Source organism: Lepidochelys olivacea (genome assembly GCF_965140295.1).
Source record: "Lepidochelys olivacea isolate rLepOli2 genome assembly, chromosome: 13".
Lineage (NCBI taxonomy): Eukaryota > Metazoa > Chordata > Testudines > Cheloniidae > Lepidochelys > Lepidochelys olivacea.
In genome coordinates this window covers 8605841-8625421 of record NC_140423.1, presented here as the reverse complement: position 1 = coordinate 8625421, position 19581 = coordinate 8605841, and the positions used below count along the sequence as shown (strand labels likewise).

General features: G+C 44.6%; 1 protein-coding gene across 1 annotated transcript; it reads right to left on the bottom strand.

Annotated features, from left to right (window-relative positions):
• Positions 1-14407: 14407 nt before the first annotated feature.
• HRH3 (histamine receptor H3) lies at positions 14408-19387 on the bottom strand (the record flags this gene model as incomplete). The annotated part of the gene is made up of 3 exons (XM_084646410.1): positions 14408-15429; positions 16528-16694; positions 19135-19387. 3 exons carry the CDS (start codon positions 19385-19387, stop codon positions 14533-14535), a joined length of 1317 nt encoding a protein of 438 aa, XP_084502536.1. The 3' UTR covers positions 14408-14532.
• Between the last annotated feature and the right edge of the window lie 194 nt (positions 19388-19581).

Here is a 19581-nt window from a genome sequence, read left to right as displayed (position 1 = left end):
AATGCATAGGGGAAACTGAGGCACCCCTACAGTATTCAGAGGAAACATTAAGAACAGTCCCATTTTGTCACAGACCCGGACCTTGCAAGTGGCTTGTAAATTACAGAACAAAAACCATATAGTCTGCCCATAAATTCCTGAGAACAAAAGGCCACAATGGAACTACTGATGTACCCTGAACTACGGCAATAAAAGTGGTGCTGATCTCATGGATAATGTGGATTCCTTACTTTGCAGAAGGAAGAGAAACTCCCAAGTATATTCCAGTTGGATTTAGGTCCTCTACCTTCAATTCCTGTATTATTATTATTGATTATATTATAATATATTTGTATTACCATAGTTCCTAGGAGCACCAGTGGTGGACCAGCACTGCACTGTGCTAGGCACAGTACAAACACAGAACAAAGAGACAGTCCCTGCCCCAAGGAGCTTTCAATCAAAACAACATTTAGGGACAAGTATGTACATGACTCCCTCCTACTGACATCAAAAGACTTTGTTTGAATCCAACTGTGGAATGATAGTTTCAATATGATATCACAATACAAAGGATTAATGACGATACATTTTAGATGTTCATCTTGGAGGCTCCCTAAAAGCTTCTTCACATACAGGAATCACTTAATCCAGTACCGAAATGCAGCCACTTCTCATAATGAGGATGGTGGAAAAATTGGCTGTATAACAGCAGGGGGAAAAGGGAGATTTAATCCAATGGCAAACTTGGGCTCCTTACTACCAATAAAGTCTTCTCTGAAACTTTGAGAGAAAGGATGGGTTTATAAGGTGGATTGGGACTCAAGACTAGGTGGGGCCTTTCCCCTACCTCTGCTATAGTCTTCCTTTGTGATCTTGGGCAAATCATTGACTTGTTCTATGCCTCCACTCCCCATCTTTAAGTGGGGATACTGCTATTTTTTGTCTTGTCTGTTGAGATGGGAAGATCTTTGCAGCAGGGATGATCTCTTACTATCTATAATGTATGTACAGTCCTTAGCACAATGGGGTCCCAAGCTCCGGTGGGGTGTCTAGGCACTATCCTAATGCAAATCCTAAAAAAAAAAGGAGCTACGTGCAGTAAACTGGGTGGCTCTTCGTATCCTTGGGATAAGTCATGTGTTAACATTTAAAGGACAAGTCCTGCAATCCATACTCAGTTCGTACCTGGGGGGAAAAACCCCTTGAAGTGAGCAGAGTAAAGCATGCAGGATCCAGCCTAGATTTTAAAAAAAACATTTGGGTTTGTCAGTTTCAGCCTGAGAATCACTGAGAAGTGACAAGTTGACTCTACTCTAGTGTCCTTCCGTCCTAGTTCTGTGATGTAAAACCAATGTTCATTTGCAGACAAGGAAGGGAGCCATTCGGCATCCTGACAAATCAAAATATAATCACATCTTCCTGATTTCAAAGAACATCCTGCTTGGCAGGTCTCCTTAATTATCCCAGACAGGTGTTTTTCAACAGAAGCTCGCTCATTTGTTGCCCTTTCTGCTGCCTTCTGCTTGAGCTAATGAAGCCTCAGTGATATATTTGGAATAATGGAGCAATTTACATAACCCCAGGTTAGGACAGCACAAGTAAGGAATCATGACTAGAGAAGGGCATTAAAGAGGGGCTGCAGGGGCAAAGCTCCTCTCTCTCTCTGAGCAGAGACATTTCATTATCAGTGATAGGGAGGAAGTATTCCAGCACTAGGGGGGAAAAAAGTTGCTGTGTTTTAAAACTGTTGTTTGATAGCTTGTTAATATGCAGGCGCTGCTCAGTGAAAGGATCAGACTGAGATCTCATTACTGTGGCTTTTACATCCTGTAGTGTTTGTAGTTAGTGAAAAGGATTGCCACTACTTCCCTGGGGTAATTCATTTAGGGCCTGATTCTTTGTAAAAATGCATATGCACATTTCATGGTTGCAGAAATGTCTGTGTGTTTGCCAACACTGGCTGCACAACCTGGATACTTCTGCATGAAAAGAATTGTTTAGCTGGCTGGCTGTGTGCTTGCACAAATATCTGGCTTATGCATGCCATCATGGCAACTCCTCGCACATGTTTTTGAAAACCAGGCCCTCTGGGCCTCAGTTTTCCCCTCTATAAAATAGAAACGGGAATACCTTTTTCACAAGTGGGTGACAAAGATTAGCTGGTATGTATAAAGTGCCAGGGTGTAATCCTGAGACCATTTTTGTACCCTGTTCATATGAGTAAATCTGCAGAGGACAGTAGGATGAATCATGTTTGCAAGAGCTACTTGCATGAATGAAGGTTGAGGGTCAGCCCCTAAAATTCTATGAAACTAATTGATGAGTATGCTTTACTAGCCTATAAGTAATTATTATTTTATTTCCTCAGATCCATCTATGGTGTATGGAGAAGGCTCCTTGGTTCCGACCACTCTGTGTTTTCTGCCAGTCAGACTCAGACAGACGTGTATTGTGACAGGGTCAGGCCAGATGGCTACAGAAGAGTGATAGAAGGCAGATATATTAGCCCCAGGTTAAGTAGGTCCCTTTTCCCTGGATAAGGTAACAGGGAAAGTTCCAGAACAACCAGGAACTTTCTGGAAACAATTAAGGCAGACAGGCTGATTAGAACACCTACAGCCAATCAAGAAGCTGCTAGAATCAATTAAGGCAGGCTAATCAGGGCACCTGGGTTTAAAAAGGAGCTCACTTCAATTTGTGGTGCACGTGCAAGGAGCTGGGAGCAAGAGGCGCAAGAAGCTGAGAGTGAGAAGATGTATGACTGGAAGACTGAGGAGTACAAGCATTATCAGACCTCAGGAGGAAGGTCCTGTGGTGAGAATAAAGAAGGTGTTGGGAGGAGGCCATGGGGAAGTAGCCCAGGGAGTTGTAGCTGTCACACAGCTGTTACAGGAGCCACTGTAGACAGCTGCAATCCACAGGGCCCTGAGCTGGAACCCAGAGTAGAGGGCGGGCCCGGGTTCCCTCCATCCCCCCAACTCCCTACTTGATACCGGCAGAGTTGAACTGGACTGTGGGTTCCACCCGAGGGGAAGGTCTCTGGCCTGTTCCCCGATCCACTAGGTGGATCAGCAGAGACTGCGGGGATTGTTCTTCTTCCTTTCCCGATGCTGGCCAGTGATGAGGCTAACTGAGTGAACAGCAGATTTGAGCCACGAAAGTAGCCAAACTGAGGGCTGCTGTGAACCTCTGAGGCGAGAAAATCCACCAATAAGCACAGGACCCACCAAGGCAGAGGAGGAACTTTGTCATAGTATCTTCTAAACACTAAAATCCAGCATAATGGTACGTAGCCCTTGAGGGCATTTTTGCATTAGTCATCGGCCACTTTGAAGGAAGCTTCAAGCACAGCTGCATCTCTCATGACACTTGTTTGAGTCAAAAACCGGGGCTCGAGTTTGACTTGACATACATGCACGAAGAGCTGTTTTTCCTTTATTTCTGCAATGTATTAACTTGCACTGCAGGCAGGAAGCAGTGTAAGCACATTCCCCACACAGTCTATCAATGACTGAAACACTTTTCAACCTTAGCCACTGTAATTAATCAGAAGTGACCTCAGAACTGTGAAATCCTGCTAGAAAAGGAGTTTTTCCTGAAAGGCAAAGTTTAGGGCTGTATTTTCCCCCCAAAGTATTTTTTTTTCCAGCCTGAAGCAAGAACTGTTCTGGTTGAAAGTCAATACTAGATTATCCAACCTGACCTGTCCTCCTCCTCCCAGTCTGTTCAGATGCCAGAGGAGGTAACTTAGATCTGAGCAGTAGCTATAAAACACCTAACTAACCAGGAATTACTGGGTAAAATCTCAGCAGAGTTGACTCACTCCTTCCAGCTTGCTAGGTAGAGGAATTAAATTCCTTGTTTACTATGTGTGGATCTTTCTGACAAATCCATAAAAACAAATATTTATTATTAAAGAGCTCATGACATTTTCTGCAAGAGAGAATTTTCCCTAGGTGCTAACTAAAATTTCCTTTCTCTCACATTGTTGTAAAGGGTGCTTCTGGAGGCCTAGCTCCAACCTGAGTTGGTTTTAACACAACATTTGGGAATGAGGAACACTCATTTCAGAATTTCTTGGGAAGAAGTCTATAGGCCTTATGTGTGTGTGAGCGGGGGGAACAAGAGGGGGAATTAACACTGACTGTGTACACTCCACCTCCAGAACTATTATATGAATTGTGTGTTCATTTACTGTGAGTGCACATGCCAGCCAGCTAACTGCAAGTATAAATTAGGCATCCAACTGCCAATTAGGCATGCAAGAGTCAGACCAATTCAAAACATGATTCTGTTTATCTTTAAGGTTCCAGGACCTGCTTTTGTATTTTATGCACGCTCTATTTGGGGGAGAGGGTTAATTTTCATGTTCTAAATAGTATGATTATAAATTCTGGTCTAGAACTAAGAACAATAATTTTATTTTTTTAATCCCCTTATTCAAAATAGGTGAGGATTTTCTTTGTTGAATTGCAAAAAGAAAAGGAGGACTTGTGGCACCTTAGAGACTAACCTTAGAGACTAGCTTATGCTCAAATAAATTGGTTAGTCTCTAAGGTGCCACAAGTCCTCCTTTTCTTTTTGCGAATACAGACTAACATGGCTGCTACTCTGAAACTTTGCTGAATTGAGGATTCCAATGCATAAAGTGCTTAAGCAACTGCTTGGCTTTAAGCACCTGCTCACATGCCTTGTTGAATAGGGATGTACTTACGCATGTGTTTAAAAGCTTAATTGGGGAGCGATAATTTTTTAGAAAACAAACACCACAAAATATTAAACAGTGTGTTTTTTCAAGCTCATTCCTCTCCTGATATGGTTGACCGAGCCCCTAGAACATTCCATGTGTGTTGCATCATCATGCAGAAGCTGAGATCTGATCTCTTCAGGAACTCTTCCTTTACTATCTAAGGGTTTGTTGCCCCGAACCTTGGGGTACTCAAAATCCAAACCCAGCTCCAGGCAACAAAGGCCCTTTCTGTATGACCAAATAGAACCAAACCCCTGGATTAGAACACACCAGTCTTTGGGATGTTTGGAATAAGATTCAAAAGTTGGGCCTTAATGCCATCTCCCATAGAGATCAGGGATGGTGGGCTCAGCCCAATGGACTCACTTGTCTGCTTTTTGCATTTAATATGTTAAAACTTCTAATTTCTTATAATGCAGCATGATTGCATTAAGTCAGGTTTATTTCCACACACACACACTGTCAGTCTTTTTTGCTTATATCCCGGTGGAGTGCATGTATGCTGCAGCATGCCAAAAGTCCTGAAAATCATGTTTCCCTGGAAACTACGTTAGAGAGAAATGATACTTTTCTCATTTTTTCCCTGGAAACTACATTAGAGAGAAATGATACTTTTCTCATTTTTTCATACTTTTGAAAATTTATATTAGATTTGGGACTAAGTTTTCTGAAGATTCACAGAAAAAATTAAATTGTTGCCTCCATCTATACGAGGAAGGCAGCGTCTCTGCATTCTTCTCTTTAAATGTAGTTACAGGATTCCTTTACTTCATGTCCCTGGTCTTCACTCTTCATTTTATTATGGACGAATAAAAATAAAGGCCATCTCCCCAACAATGCTTATTTGGAAATGACCCTAGCCCACTTTCCACAGTGAGGAGGAAAGAGGGATGATACCTGTGGTTTATAGGAGATTGCAAGCAAAATTGTTTCAAAATGTTCCCTGCACTAGTGTATGGGATTGAATGACTAATTGGGAGGGTGTTTCAGGGCTTTGGTTTACTTTATACACTCCCCATCCTGGTACCACAGTGAACCAGCAGGAACTAGTTACACAGACAAGTTATGCTAACGAATCATATTTTTGGTTGGTGCTCACACAAGGAGGACCAGAAAGCAGAGGGTTAGTGATTACAATTTGAATCCATTTGTACATTTTGTCCTTCCAACAGATGTGCTACTGAGAGATTCTCCCCTGGACATACACCTTCCCTGGGCTACATGCAGTGTGAAGCTTCTTGAAAGCTTTGGATAAGTGAAGCTTATGGATCAGGCTTAGGCTCGCTAGGACAAGGTAACTTATCAACTGCAACACTGGGATGGGGAGAATCAGTAGAAGAGTTTGCTTCACTGGATCAGACCATATAGTTTGAGACCTTGCCACTGGCAATGATCAAAAACAGATGCAAAAACCTCTCCCCATACATTATAATATCCCCGCCTAATTGTGCAATTCTGTATGTGTAATGGGGACATGGTTTCCTGGTGAACAGCTCACACCCTGAAGCATATTTTACTGGACCTATTAGCCAGCATAACTACAATTATTACTGATCATAGCCATGTCAAACTCCATTTACAGTATTTGACATCTTGTGGCAGTGAATTCTGAAGGCTGACAATAGATGATGTGAAGCAGCATTTCCTTATGTTTACTTCACTTGTCCTTGTGAATGGCATGGAGCAGGAGCATGCAGACTGATATCTGCAATTTTTGGCCAGCTGGCCACAACTTTATTTAACACTCAGATAACGCAGACAGGATAACTCCAGAGAGGCGATTCATCCTGGCAGCTGTGAAAATGGAGAACAGGGGAACATGTGCTCCAGACCATTCTCAACCTTCCCAGAGGCTTCCATTCAGAGCCTCTCCAGGCATGTCCAAGGACCAAATGAGCCCACCTAGGGTGGGATCCACAAGGAACTTTGGTGTTGCAGTGCTGTGTGCCGTGGTGCCTAACTTTTAGGTGGCTAGAAAATCACAGGAACAAAACTGTGAACCACAAAGCCTAAGTTAGGCACCTAGACTCCCTCTCCAATTTGTGGAATGCCCTCTACAAATGCCAGCATGCTAGGCAGGGAGCTGCCTAAACCAGCCAATGGGAGATGATGACCAAAAGCATGTGTCTTAAGCCCCAACCCCTCTAGGTTCAGAGCCTCAGCACTTGTCTACACACAGAACCTACAGCAGCACAGCTGAACCATTGCAGTGCTTCAGTGTAAACACTACCTACTCTGATGGGAGGGTGTGGCAGGGCCCCCTTGCTAGGTTCACAAAGTCACACTGAGACCCTGGGTTTTGTAACCACTGGTGCGCTTTATTCTTAGGCTTGTTCTCACCACCATTCACCATCTGCAGGCAGGAGGAGATATCGCCCTGCTTCCATTCCCTGCCTTTTTCCTTTCCTCCTGCTCTTCCCTGGCTTCCTTCCCCTCAGGCTTTTATGCAGCCCCAGGCTAATTAGGTAACAGCTGTCTTCACCTTCCCAATTAGGGCCAGAGTTATCTCCAGCCCACTTTAATTGGTTCCCCTAATGAGGAGCAGGCATGACAGAGGGCTGAATCTGCAACCCTTTGCCCAGCACCTGTCACAGAGGGATTCTCCCATTGTGTAGGTAATCAATCTCCCTGAGAGGCAATAACTAAGTCGATGGAAGAATTCTTCCATTGCCCTAGCACTGTCTCCACGAGGACTTAAGTTGGCTTAACTATGCTGCATGGGGGATGGATTTTTTACGCTTATGAGTGATGTAGTTATGCTAACCTAATATTCTAGTATAGACCAGGCTGCAGGAAGGCATCTATCTTTGCTTGCAATCCATAAAATGAGAAGATAGGCAGTCAAAACCCTAAGACACATTCCAGGCCCAAAACAAAACAACCAGGGAGCCGGAGGGGGGTGGGGAACCTCCCTTATAACCTTTAGCCTACTGTGTGGTGTGTTCACCCACGATATAGGAGACCTCCTGTTCAAGTCTCCTCTCCTCCTGTGGGGCAGAAGCAAGTTGAACAGGGATCGGCCACCTCTCAGATGAGTGCTTAACCATTGGGCTATGGAATATTCTGATGCGGAGCATCCTCAATCTCTTCTGTTGAAGTTGTTCCACTTTAATTAAATATTAATTGGGCTAGCAAAAGAGTTAGTTGCTCTATAGCCAAGTGGTAGGGCACTCAGTTGAGAAATGGCATCCCCCCGGCCTGTTTTGTGTGCACTTGCCTGAGGAGTCCAATCCAGTAGGCAGCCTCTGAGCACGCCTACTGGATCAGGCCCTGCATGTGACTTAGGTGGCCAAATGCCCATCTTCCCCCATTCCTGAATTGCTTTGGGGCTCAGGCAGAAGCACCCACTCTGCACTAGGGGGGCCATGCCTCCTGCCTGCCCCACGTTCCGGGGCTAGGGTGCTTGGGCAGCCTGGGGCTGGCAGTGGCCATTGTGGTGGTGGGGCTCTGCTGGGGGCAGGGCCTCAGGCTGAAGGGGTGGGGCCAGAGGCTAGCCACACCAAACCAATGGTTCATGTACCGCCCATGTCCACACCATTCTTGATTGTGTAGACCTCTGTCATATCTCCCTTAGTCATCTCTTTGCAGAATAGTCCCGGTCTTTTTAATCTCTCCTTATGTGGAAGCTGTTCCAAATCCTTATTTATTTTTGTTGCCTTTCTCTACACCAATTTTAATATATGTTTTTTGAGTTGGGGTTACCAGAACTGCATGCAGTATTCAAGGCATAGCCGTACCATGGGATTTATATAGTGGCATTATGATAGTTTCTGTTTTAGTATCTATCTCTTTCCTAATGGTTCCTAACATTGTTAGCTTTTTTGACTGCCACTGCACATTGAGCAAATGTTTTTAGAGAATGATGATGCCAAGATTTTTTTCTTGAATGGTAACAGCTAATTTAGACCCCATTATTTTGTATGTGTAGTTGGGATTATTTTTCCAAGTGCATTACTTTGCACTTATCAACATTGAATTTCATCTGTTGCCCAGTTTAGTGAGATGTCTTTGTAAGTCTTTGCAGTCAGCTTTGGACTTCACTATTCTGAGTAATTTTGTATGATCTGCAAATTTTGCCACTTCATTGTTCACTCCCTTTTCCAGATAATTTAGGAATATGTTGAACAGCACAGGTCCCAGTACAGATCCTTGAGGGATGCCACTATTTAGTTCTCTGCACATTGAAAACTGATCATTTATTCCTACTCTAAGTACAGACTTAGCTTCTATTTAACTGACTTGTTGCTTAGTTTGTCAGTTGTAGTAGGTAACTGAATGGCTCTGGGATTCACAACATTAATGCTTTTTATTTGATTCAATAGAAGCTCAATAAATTCAAACCCCCAGGAAGGGGCAGTTTACAGAAGAAGAATCCTTAAGTGACTTATTTATGTTCCCTGTTCCTATGCTCTGGATCTTGCCTAATAACCTTCTAATGTGTCTGGCACATCTGGGAATACAGACACTCCCTGGGTTACGCAAGACCTGACTTACGCAAATCCGCATTTATGGAAAAAGTTCCGTAAGATAGAAATAGAAGGGGTTTTTTTGTTTGTTTTTTTGGGTTGTTTTTTTTTTGCATAACAGTCGGGTATACGTTTCCGACTTACGCAAAATCCAGATAAGTCAGGGAGCATCTGTATGGTGCAGGAAAAAATCTCTCTTGGCTCTTTATTTTTTTTAATAGATAGCCCAATCCTGCCACACTGGCTCAGGCAAAGTCCCATTGATCCCACAACTTTTATTCAGGCTCAGAGACTTTGTAGGATGAAAAGACCAGGAAGCACTCTATTCAGTGTTCCCTGAGTCTGTCCTATATTTACCCACTTAGCAATAACAGAAATACAGTGGGGGAAGCAATCTCATGCACCTAATTAATTTGCAGGAGGTTTATCTATTGACCACAAGCAGATGAGACAGCTTGTTTGTATATCCTTTGTCCTAGTTTTCCTCTCTGTTTAAAGATCTGGGAGATGAAACATCTATGCCAAGAAAAATGTTGCTCAGCTTACACTTTCTACACAAACCCATCCCTGAATGTAGAAATCGGTAAAGTGTGACAGTGAGGAGCGCTACCTGGGATGTTATGCACTACAGTTGTGTTATGTTGTGTTAAATTCCATAACTACTGGCTGTTTTGAGTTAGATGTCATTGGCAAAAGCTATTTATTAGTAAATGCATGGACCAAGCTTTCATAAATAGCTTCTAACTTGTCCATTTTGGTGCACAATAGTTTGCATGCAGGAAACATACATTTGCACTTGGGAATGGGGGTTTGTGTGTAGAAATCAGGCCATCAGATGGCTATTTATCCCACTTGTGCAAGAAAATGCCCTTTTGTGTTTGCGAATATGGGGGATGTATGCACAAAAGCTGTGGGAACTATTTTAGGATCCTGGCTGAAGCTTCTTGGAAAGTGTCATCTTTTGTTTGAGTGGAGGCCAGCTGAAGTGAGGGCCTATGAGTTCTGTTTTGTAACCAGTTTAGCAGTATTTTAATTGTCACTTGGTCTGACATATTAGTCAGTCCAAAAAGTCCAGGTTTCTAAACTCCGTACTGGGGCTGAAGGAGCCATAATCAGAGATTCTTTATCACAGTGTTTTAGATTCTCTGCTTGATTTGACCCTGCCTACCATAGTAAGGAATTAGCTCGGCCTCATTGTCAGCATCATCATCATCTTCTGGAGCAGAAGGAGGAGCAGCGTGGTTAAAAAGGTAGCAGTCAGGTAGGAGACAGCCACAAGGAAAGGAAGCTGTTGTCCTGGCTGTCATTCCTATGCTGAACATTTCAATATTGGTGACTATCACCACACCATGAGTGAGGATAATTTGCCTTCTGGTGCTATTCGGGGCTGCCTTCAGCCCATTCTTTCTTTCTGAACAACCTTAGCTACATCATCTGCGTCACACTGGAGACAAGGCTATACATCAGGTCTTGACCCTTTGCTGCTTTTGCCACCGAATGCACATGGTTTTTCAAATGGATCAACAGCAGCGCCCCCTTCTAAGGCTTTTCTGTCCCGCATTGGGTCCCATTGCTGCCTTCTGAGCAGAAGGCTTCCAGTCACTTGGATGGCGCTTGTCTGGAGGCTGTGTGACATGCCCTTGTTATGTCTGATTCTTGTGAGCAGGCACCATATATTCATGATTCTTCCTCTGGAATTCCCATAGAGAACAAGATGCTTGTGAATTTCACTCTACCACCTATTTGCATGAAAATGCAAATGTACTAAATTGCTACAGTGGGAGGAGGGAGAAAAGGACATCCTTTCTGAGGGGAGATCTCATGTTCTGCAGCAGAGAACCCCAATGAGTCCTCCAGCAAAGCCAGGGTAGATCAGACATGACACTCCCAATATTTCTAAGATTAAAAAAGAAGAAAACAAAAACTCTTTTTTGGGAGGCAGGAGAAGGAAGTGGGGGAAATCTAGGCAATCTTTTGATACCATGAAATATAAACAGAAAAACAAAACAGTCCTCCCTTTTCTCCCTTAAGTTATAGCAGAGTTTCTAAAATATCATGGATAAGGTGATCACAGCTGCAGGCTAGTAACTTTGTTCACACCGGTACTTTCTCTCCAGTGCAGTTTTTGATTTGACCAGGAGAGATAATGTTAATGGAATCTTTTCAGACCAGGATTTCATGAAACCAGAGCTGTAAAATAGCTGGACTTCAAAAAGAATTGTACGGTGTGCTCACGCTATGGACCTTATGTGTTCTCCAATTCCTGTTAATATTTGGCAAAAGAAATCTGGCTGTTTCAGGAGCTGTCTCTCCTATGATACATCTGGGCTTAATTGTCTCCCCAGGCAGATCACTGCACACTCATTGCTTTTCAAATATGTTCTGTACTTTTTACTAACACCTTGTTTTCTATAGAGCATTCAGCACACTTTATATAAAAATAACTTTTATTGAGTTTCTCTGCAGCACAAGGAAAGCTACAAGTAGACTTCACAATACGCAACCCTACCGGACTTAGTACACTTGTTATGTTGATTGAAAGATACATTTTTAACAAGTATGTAATAGTCACTTAACTGAGGCTATTACAGATCCAAATACTGTAGACACAAAACAGAACATCGTCAATAAAAATTGACTTGAAACGGCACTATTTATCTAATCAACAAATGTCACTGGAATGATTGGATTATATCATTTCTTTTATTCTTAGCAAAGGCCAAGAGACACAGTTATCTTTACAGCAGCTAAGTCTAACTGGGAATCACAATGTCAGGGATTTTTTAGGGCTACTTTTCAACATTTTGGGTTCCTATTTGAAAATGTAGGTTTCAGGGTCCTGAACTCTAGTTCCTTTCTACAGTCCTGTTAAATCTGAGCTCTTACTGTGGTAATTAGTTATTATGATCATACCAAGAGGCCCCGCCTGGGATCAGGAGGTACCACACAAACTATACAATCCCTGTCCTCAAAAATATTACCATCTAAACAGGGAAGAATGACAACAGATAGGATGGGAAAGCAGAGGCAAAGTGACTTGGCAAAGGTCACGCACCAGGCTGGGAAAAGATTTGTCTGGGTTTCTTGAAAATAGTGCTGTAGTCACTGAACCACAAGACCACACAGAAAGTTCTTCAATGCTTACATTTGTTCCTTGCAACAGCTGAGCCAGGATTTCTGTTCAGGTGGGTGATGGGTGATCCTGGCCGGGGGCTGCAGGCTGGGACTTACTGAAATGGAAGACCATTGAACTCCCTTATTCCAGGGGTTGCCACTCTATAAATCAATTCCTAAAAGTATTTCTAAAAACTTGGAGAAGAGGCTTAAGCCATTCACTGGGCCTCACCCAACAGTGTAATGCCAGAGGGGCTGTGAGTGTGGAGAGGTTAGTGTCTGACTCGTGCTATAGTTCAATGAAAAAGTATAGAGGTACTGCCCAGTTCCCACCAGGCTGACCTGAGTCCCCCAGTCCCACAACAATCCGTGATCTTGTTGTATTCTCATTACTGTTATGCAAGTCTATTATGAAGGTTATTATAGATCGCACCTGTAAATCAACATGGTGCTTTGTAAACAGAGGTGTGATATAGCCAAAGAGCTTACATAAGAAAAGACAGACACAGGGCAGCACTTCAGGAGCAGTGGTTGTAGGGGGAGAAAAAAAGAGGAAGGATTTCCTGTAGCGGTGAGTTTTATGGAGGGATTTGAAGGAGCAGAGGATGCCGGAGGGCTCAGAGCAGAGAGGCTCCAGGCCAATGGAGTCAATCATAGCTGTAGGTGGAGAAATTCTGTCAGTTTTTCAGCAAGAATCACACAAGACTAATAGGACAATAGCAACCTGATGTGTGAATGTAGTCTGTTCTGTTCATGTGAACTTCAGTGGGGCTAATTTTGTCCATTAACCATTCTAAGAGTGAGACATACTTTCTACTTACAATAGGCAGCTGGAGTACTGTGGTCACTGCTTTTCATGCTAATATTGTCTCATTGCTTCCTTGTGCTCCTCACATCTGTTTTGTCTTGTCTTGTCTGAGACTTAGATTGTAAGCTCTTTGGGACAGAGAAGGTCTTTTTGTTTTGTGTGTATACAATGCCCAGCACGGTGGGGTCCTGCTCTGTCAGAGGGTTCCCAAGGCGCTATCACAATACGAATAATTATAAATGGGAGATGTTTGAAAGGTTTGCACCTTCTCATGCATGTGTAGTACACTGGCTATGAGAAGAGAACCTCACACTCATGGCAAATATCCAGTGATTCTCAAACTTTTTTTTCCCACGGACCACTTGAAAATTGCCGAGGGTCTCAGCGGACCACTTAATGAGCTTTCCAAATGTTGTTTGTACCATTAGCTAACTATTGTGAAGCCTTTTCTCCCCTGCCATGGCAGCCCCAGAGCTGGCAGTGGGAAGGAGGGGGGGGGCTCTCCTCCGCCATAGCATCCGCAGAGCTGAAGCTGGGAAGGAGGGCCGTCTCTCCCCGGCAGCTGCAGCCCTGGAGCTGGGGCAAGTCACCTTTTCTCTGGCCACCGCAGCCCTGCACATCCCAAATTCCTCCCATCCCCTCTTCTCACCCCACTGCCCCCTCCCACCTACCCCCTATTCCCCCCAAGGGCCACCACCTCACCTTACATATGCGTCTTCTCCAGGGTCCAGGCACCTAATTAGTGGAGCCGCGCCTGCTAGTGGAGCCTCCACTCATTAGGTGGGTGGCCCTTCATTCTCTTGTGTGTGGCCACCCAGGTGCCCATCTTAGAGGGAACTATCCGCGGACCACCTGAATGGAGCTTGCGGACCACTGGTGGTCCACGGACCACTGTTCGAGAACCTCTGGGTTAAACTATATATTACTTACAGTGGGCAAGATTAGATTCTCTGCACTTTAAAGTCTTTAAACCATGATTTGAGGACTTCAGTAGCTCAGGCATAAGTTAGGGGTTTGTTACAGGAGTTAGTGGGTGAGATTCCATGGCCTGAGTTGTGCAGGAGGTCAGACTAGAGGATCATAATGAACCCTTCTGACCTTAAAGTCTATGATTCTATGATTTACATTTTGGGTTTCTTTTTTGTAATATGTACCAATCCCATTTTGGCTCTCTAAGTGCCAGTAGAGCTCTTCTGGGCATGTGTAGGAGGGTGAATACAGACGTAAGTGCCATGGGATTAACACACATCTCTCCATTTAGCCCCCCATGAGAGAGCATGAGAAGTTAATACTGAACACCCTTACCCCCTGAAAGGACTATCATCACATTCTTCAAGGGAAATGAATTACGGTGGTTTTGCAAAATACGACAAAGAGATAAGACAGCTCCTCAAATACATGGGTGGATTGACTCACTTCCAGCAGTGTTGGAGGGAATTGTGAGGTTGGATCTTTAGCTTCTTGGGGCACAGGAGTTTAATGAAAGCTCTTCTAAAACTGTAGTGGCAGAGGGGATACAGGACAGGATTAACAGCAGAGTTGATCCACAGGAGCCAGAAGGAAATCTCATACCAGTAATCAGGGATGCAGTGGCCATGGCAAGCAGCTCGGATGATCATGAGGAGGGTGTATGGTGCCCAGCAAAGCCCAAAAATGCTCACTATAACTGCCAGTGATTTTGCCACCTTCTTGTCTCTGGAGAGCCTGAAACGCTGTGTGATGCTCTGGGAGACCATCTTCATCCGTTTCTCTAAAGACATTGTAGATGCTGAGTGTTTATAGCCCCTCTTGTTGAAAGACCTTGATTTCTCACCAAAGGGCCCAGAGCTCTTTGAGTTTGATATCTGTGAGTCTTTCACACTCTGACTGGCATTGGCAGCTCCTTGTTGTGTTTCACATTTAGGAAGGTCTAGGGTTTCACCTGGCTCTTTCTGGTCCCACTTACAGCATTTTAGGGAAAGCTTTCCTTCCGGGCTCATTTCCATCTCTTCCATGAACGACTGGCTTTGTACTTCGTGGAAGATGTCTAGGCGGATTTTGGTGCGTTTCTGAATGTTCAGGTAAATGCTCAAGTTGAAAAACAATACACTGATGAAAGGGGTGAAAAACTCCAGTGTGGAGGCCGTCATGAGAAAATACCAGTTGTAGAAAAATTCAGCATAGCATTCCCCATCAGGTATGATGCTCTGGCCTGTTACATATTCCCAGCTGATAATTGCAGGTCCATAGAGCAGGAAAGCTAAGACCCACACCATTACCATCTTCAGCACTGCTTGCTTGGTATTACCTTGCTGAGCTCGGTATGTGACCTGGAGGGGAAAAATCTTTTCTTAGATATGACCAAATACATTAACTGGCTTAGACTGTTTTACAAATTGTAAAATTTCTGGCAAAGTTGCTATGCAATATCTCTGCAGTGTAAAAAATACATGTGCTGGAGACAGCAGACCCAATCACTACATAAATCACACTCCCACAGAAAAGAGCTAGGACCTGGTCCTTTAACTCCAAAACATACTTGGCTCATGATTGGCTTAGAATACATTTCAAGGAGATATTCACCGTTTATGTCAATGAATCATTCTTGATACATAGCCCCAATTTGGTATCTGCTTTTTAACCCCATTTCATAGATGGGTAAAATGAGGCAGAGAGAGATTGGTATTTGTCCAAGGCTGCACCTTGAGTCAGTGGTAGAGCTGGGAATAGAATCCAGGGAGCCTCAATGTCTAGTCTGCTACCCTAGCCATATGCCTATGCTTTCCCTGAATGCACTTTGAAATTGTTAGAAGGGCCCAAGCCAAACTCGTGTGTCCAACACATGTGAGCTTTGTTGCAATTTGGCCCCGGATCTCTGAACTTTATGCATTGGGCCCCTCTGTAGATATTTTGTTCTGTATTTGGAACCCTTCTAGCCTGTGAGTTGCTGTTCACCTCCTGTAAGGTGCTGAGCACCCTCAATTCCCATTGTAATAATTGTGCATTTAGGACACTTGGCACCTTGCAAGATTCCACTGCAACCTGTGCGCCAGTTCCTGAGTGAGACTGACTGTAACTCTCACTAAAATCAGTTTGTTTACTCTGGAAATAACCATTCAAGTTGGTAATAAACTGTTTACCTCACTCAGATTGACTGGTTGTCACTCAAACACCTTCTTCACAGACAGCGTTTGAGGGACAATCTGCTTCATGGGTTCTGAAACTCAAAGGATTTGATTGTTTAAAAAAACACACACCTGAAGTCAAGGCTTGCAAGTGAATTGTATATTTCCCAGGAATTTGTCTTTCCCCTGGCTAAAAGATTCATAATTTCCCAAGGAATGAAACAGCTTTTATTTAGCACAGATGACTCCAGACAATAAAATGAGGGGAAAGGCTTTTCTCATCTCTGACATGTCAGTACTTACCGCTCTTGTCACAGAGAGGAATCTGTCATAGCTAATCAGTACAATGTTGAAGACTGAAGAGGTGCAGAGCAGATAATCAATTACCAGCCAGAGCTTGCAGAAGCTTTTCCCAAAGGCCCATCTTCCTGTCAGCACATAGGGCACATACAAGGGAATACAAAAGGCACCTGTAATGAGAGGTGTTTATATTTGAAAGGGCTTCTGCACCATGCGCACGTGCTTGTAAAAAGTAACTCTCTCAAATGAACGCTGAGAATAACTGTTGGTGTATGTGATGTCATTTGCAAGTCTGCTCAGTGGCCTTGGATGGCCATGTTGTGTATGGGCCAGCTTGTGGCTGGTGTTGGTTGGGTCACTGTTTGTGATTTGCCAGTGAGAGTCTCTTCAAAAGCTAATCTGTGACACATCAGCAGCAGCATAGGCTGGCAAGGTAGAAAGGAGCCCATTAGATGAGAATTCTGGCTCATGAACATCCAGGCTGTGATTTTCAAAGTGGCCTAAAAGATTTGGGGCCTGGATCCTTGAAGACATTGGTGCCTAGCTCCCATTGATTTCAGTGGGGGATAGGCACCTATATACCTTTGAGGATCTGGGCTTTGGTTGCATGACTCCTATGAAAATTAATGGGAGTTGGGTGCCGAAATGCCCCAGGAAAAGCTTGAAATTGGAGTTTTAAAGGAAAACTGTAAAGCAAGGTAACAATTTGGATTTTTATCCATTACTGCCTCATGGTGATGCATAAAGAGAGACTCCCAATTCTCCCTTTAAAAATCAAAGCTTCCTTGGCTTGTATTTTGACCTGAGCTCCTCTTTGCTGGACGGCCCAGGTCAGTTCCTTTGGAGGGGCTCACCAGTGCTCTCAGCTGAAGGCCTGATCCTACAAAAGCTTACACAGGGTGGCTAGTTGACTCCAGTGCATGTGTGTTTGCAGAACTAGGTGCTCAGGCTGCAACCTGAGCTGCTGCTTTCTCTGCTCCCTAAATGAAGGGGAGGGGAAGATGAGTATGCTCCCCCTGCAATTGGCACACAGGGAAAGCTGAATCTCAATGTACTGCCTTATCACTGTTAACATACCCAAACCCTCCAGTGATTTTGCCCAGATTCTCCAGCAACATGCCAGAGGTGAGGGCTTGGTAGTTCTGTCAAGATACAAATCAATTTTGAAACCTATCACTGAGCTCACCTGTATATCAGAGAAGCAGGGAAAGACTGAATCAAGGTTTTGCTGGGCTTTGCAGCTTAGCTCTAAACCAGGGGCTGTTCAGAGGCTCTACTTAATTTGTCTAACATTCTGAAGCACATAGAAGCACAGTTCAGTAACTCTGGCTTCCTATTTTTGTATTTGAGACATTAATAATGTCCTTGCTTATCGGTGTGACTGTGACAGCAAAAGCTGCTCTTGGGTCTCCGAAGTGTAAGTCTGAAGGGTGGTGGGTGGCTGGCTGGCTGGTGTATGTGTTTTTGTGTGTGTGTGTGTTTGTGTGGCAGCTAAAGCAATCTCTCACTGGTTTGATGGCCTATAATCCTTCCTGGGAGTTGGGACCATTATCCATTCCTAGCTAAACGTCAATAAAGAAACCCACACCCTTCCTCCTGCATAATCCCCCTCCCGCGGAGATGCGTGTTGCAGCTATTAATCTTTGGCTCTAGGGATTGGTCAGGGCTGCATTCAGAGCCAATCTGAACTCAGCCCTTTGGTTTCAGCTTCACAAAGCAGGGCTCCCTGACTGAGTAGGAGAAATGGGACGGTGCACCCTTCTCCTTCAGTGAGGCATGCAACTTGTTCTCAAAACTTCTGGCAAGCTACAAGTCTGCGCAGTTACTCCCACTGCACGTGCATCACTATTAAATAACCCCTTGCAAGACAAAAAAAGGGATCAGTTCCTGCAGGGCTCATTTTGCTGTCCACCCCCTCGGACGTAACTAACAAAACAAATCTCCAACTTGGGCTCTTGGGTTTTTTTTGTTTTTTTTTTACAATGCACGTCTCACAGAATAGCATGTCCTTGTGGCCGGCCTGATATCAATGTTGCTATGTTAACTGGGCATCGCCAAACGTGTAAATAACTGGACTTCAAACTGCATCTTCTTTCCAGAATAGACTGCAGAGGCAAGTGCGTGTGCCGTGTAAACGGATCTGCCTTATCCATCGGTGTGTACAGCCGTATCTAGAGTATGCTGTGGAAGGAAGATGCGGTGATAGATAATCTCCGTGTGAAGTCCAGTACTTAGAGGGGAAATAACCCATGTTTTATATTGCCCATATTATTACAGTAAAATTTGTTCTGATTTTTGATCCCGGTTAGCTGTGGGTGACAACCCTTTGCAAGGGAACAGCAGGAGCTCACGCATTTGCAGAGATTGCCTGGAAGACCATTTTTACCTGAGCCACAGGGAAATGACTGGATCGAGCCCCCTATTTCTCTCTGGAGTGGCTGATAACGCAGCCCCTAACATAAAGCCCAGCTCCTGGGATCTTTGCTGCTACCTTTTAAACACACGCAACTTTCAGCCCAGCGGGGAAACCTTGTGTCCGAGTTGCTATTACTGAGTCTGCTGGCCCCGGGAACCCGAGCTGGGAAAAGTGAAACCGACGTGGTACTTTACCTACTAGGAAATCTGAGATGGCCAGGTTGAGGAGGAAGTAATTGTTCTGGGTCCGCAGGCTGGAGTCCACCACGAAAGCCAGCATGACCAGCGCGTTCCCAACCACGGTGGTCACGATCAGCAGAGCCATGAGCGCGGCCAACGCGATGGTCCACGTGGCCCCGAACCTGCCCGGCCCCAGCAGCTGGTCCCCGGCTCCTTTGCCTTCGGCCGCTGGGGCGCTGAGGGGCCAGTCTTGCAGGCTGCTGTCCATTTCAGCACCACGCCGCTCCGCGATTCAGGCGGTAGCGCTGGTCCGCACCATGCCCGTGGCAGGGGCTGATCCAGTTTGCCAGCGGGGCCTGATTCTTGGGCAGAGTCACACGCAGCCCAATAGGCAGCGGCGGCTGCCTGGTTCCCCCCCGCTTCTCGGAAGACCCTGAGAGGCACCAGCCAGAGGGAACCGAA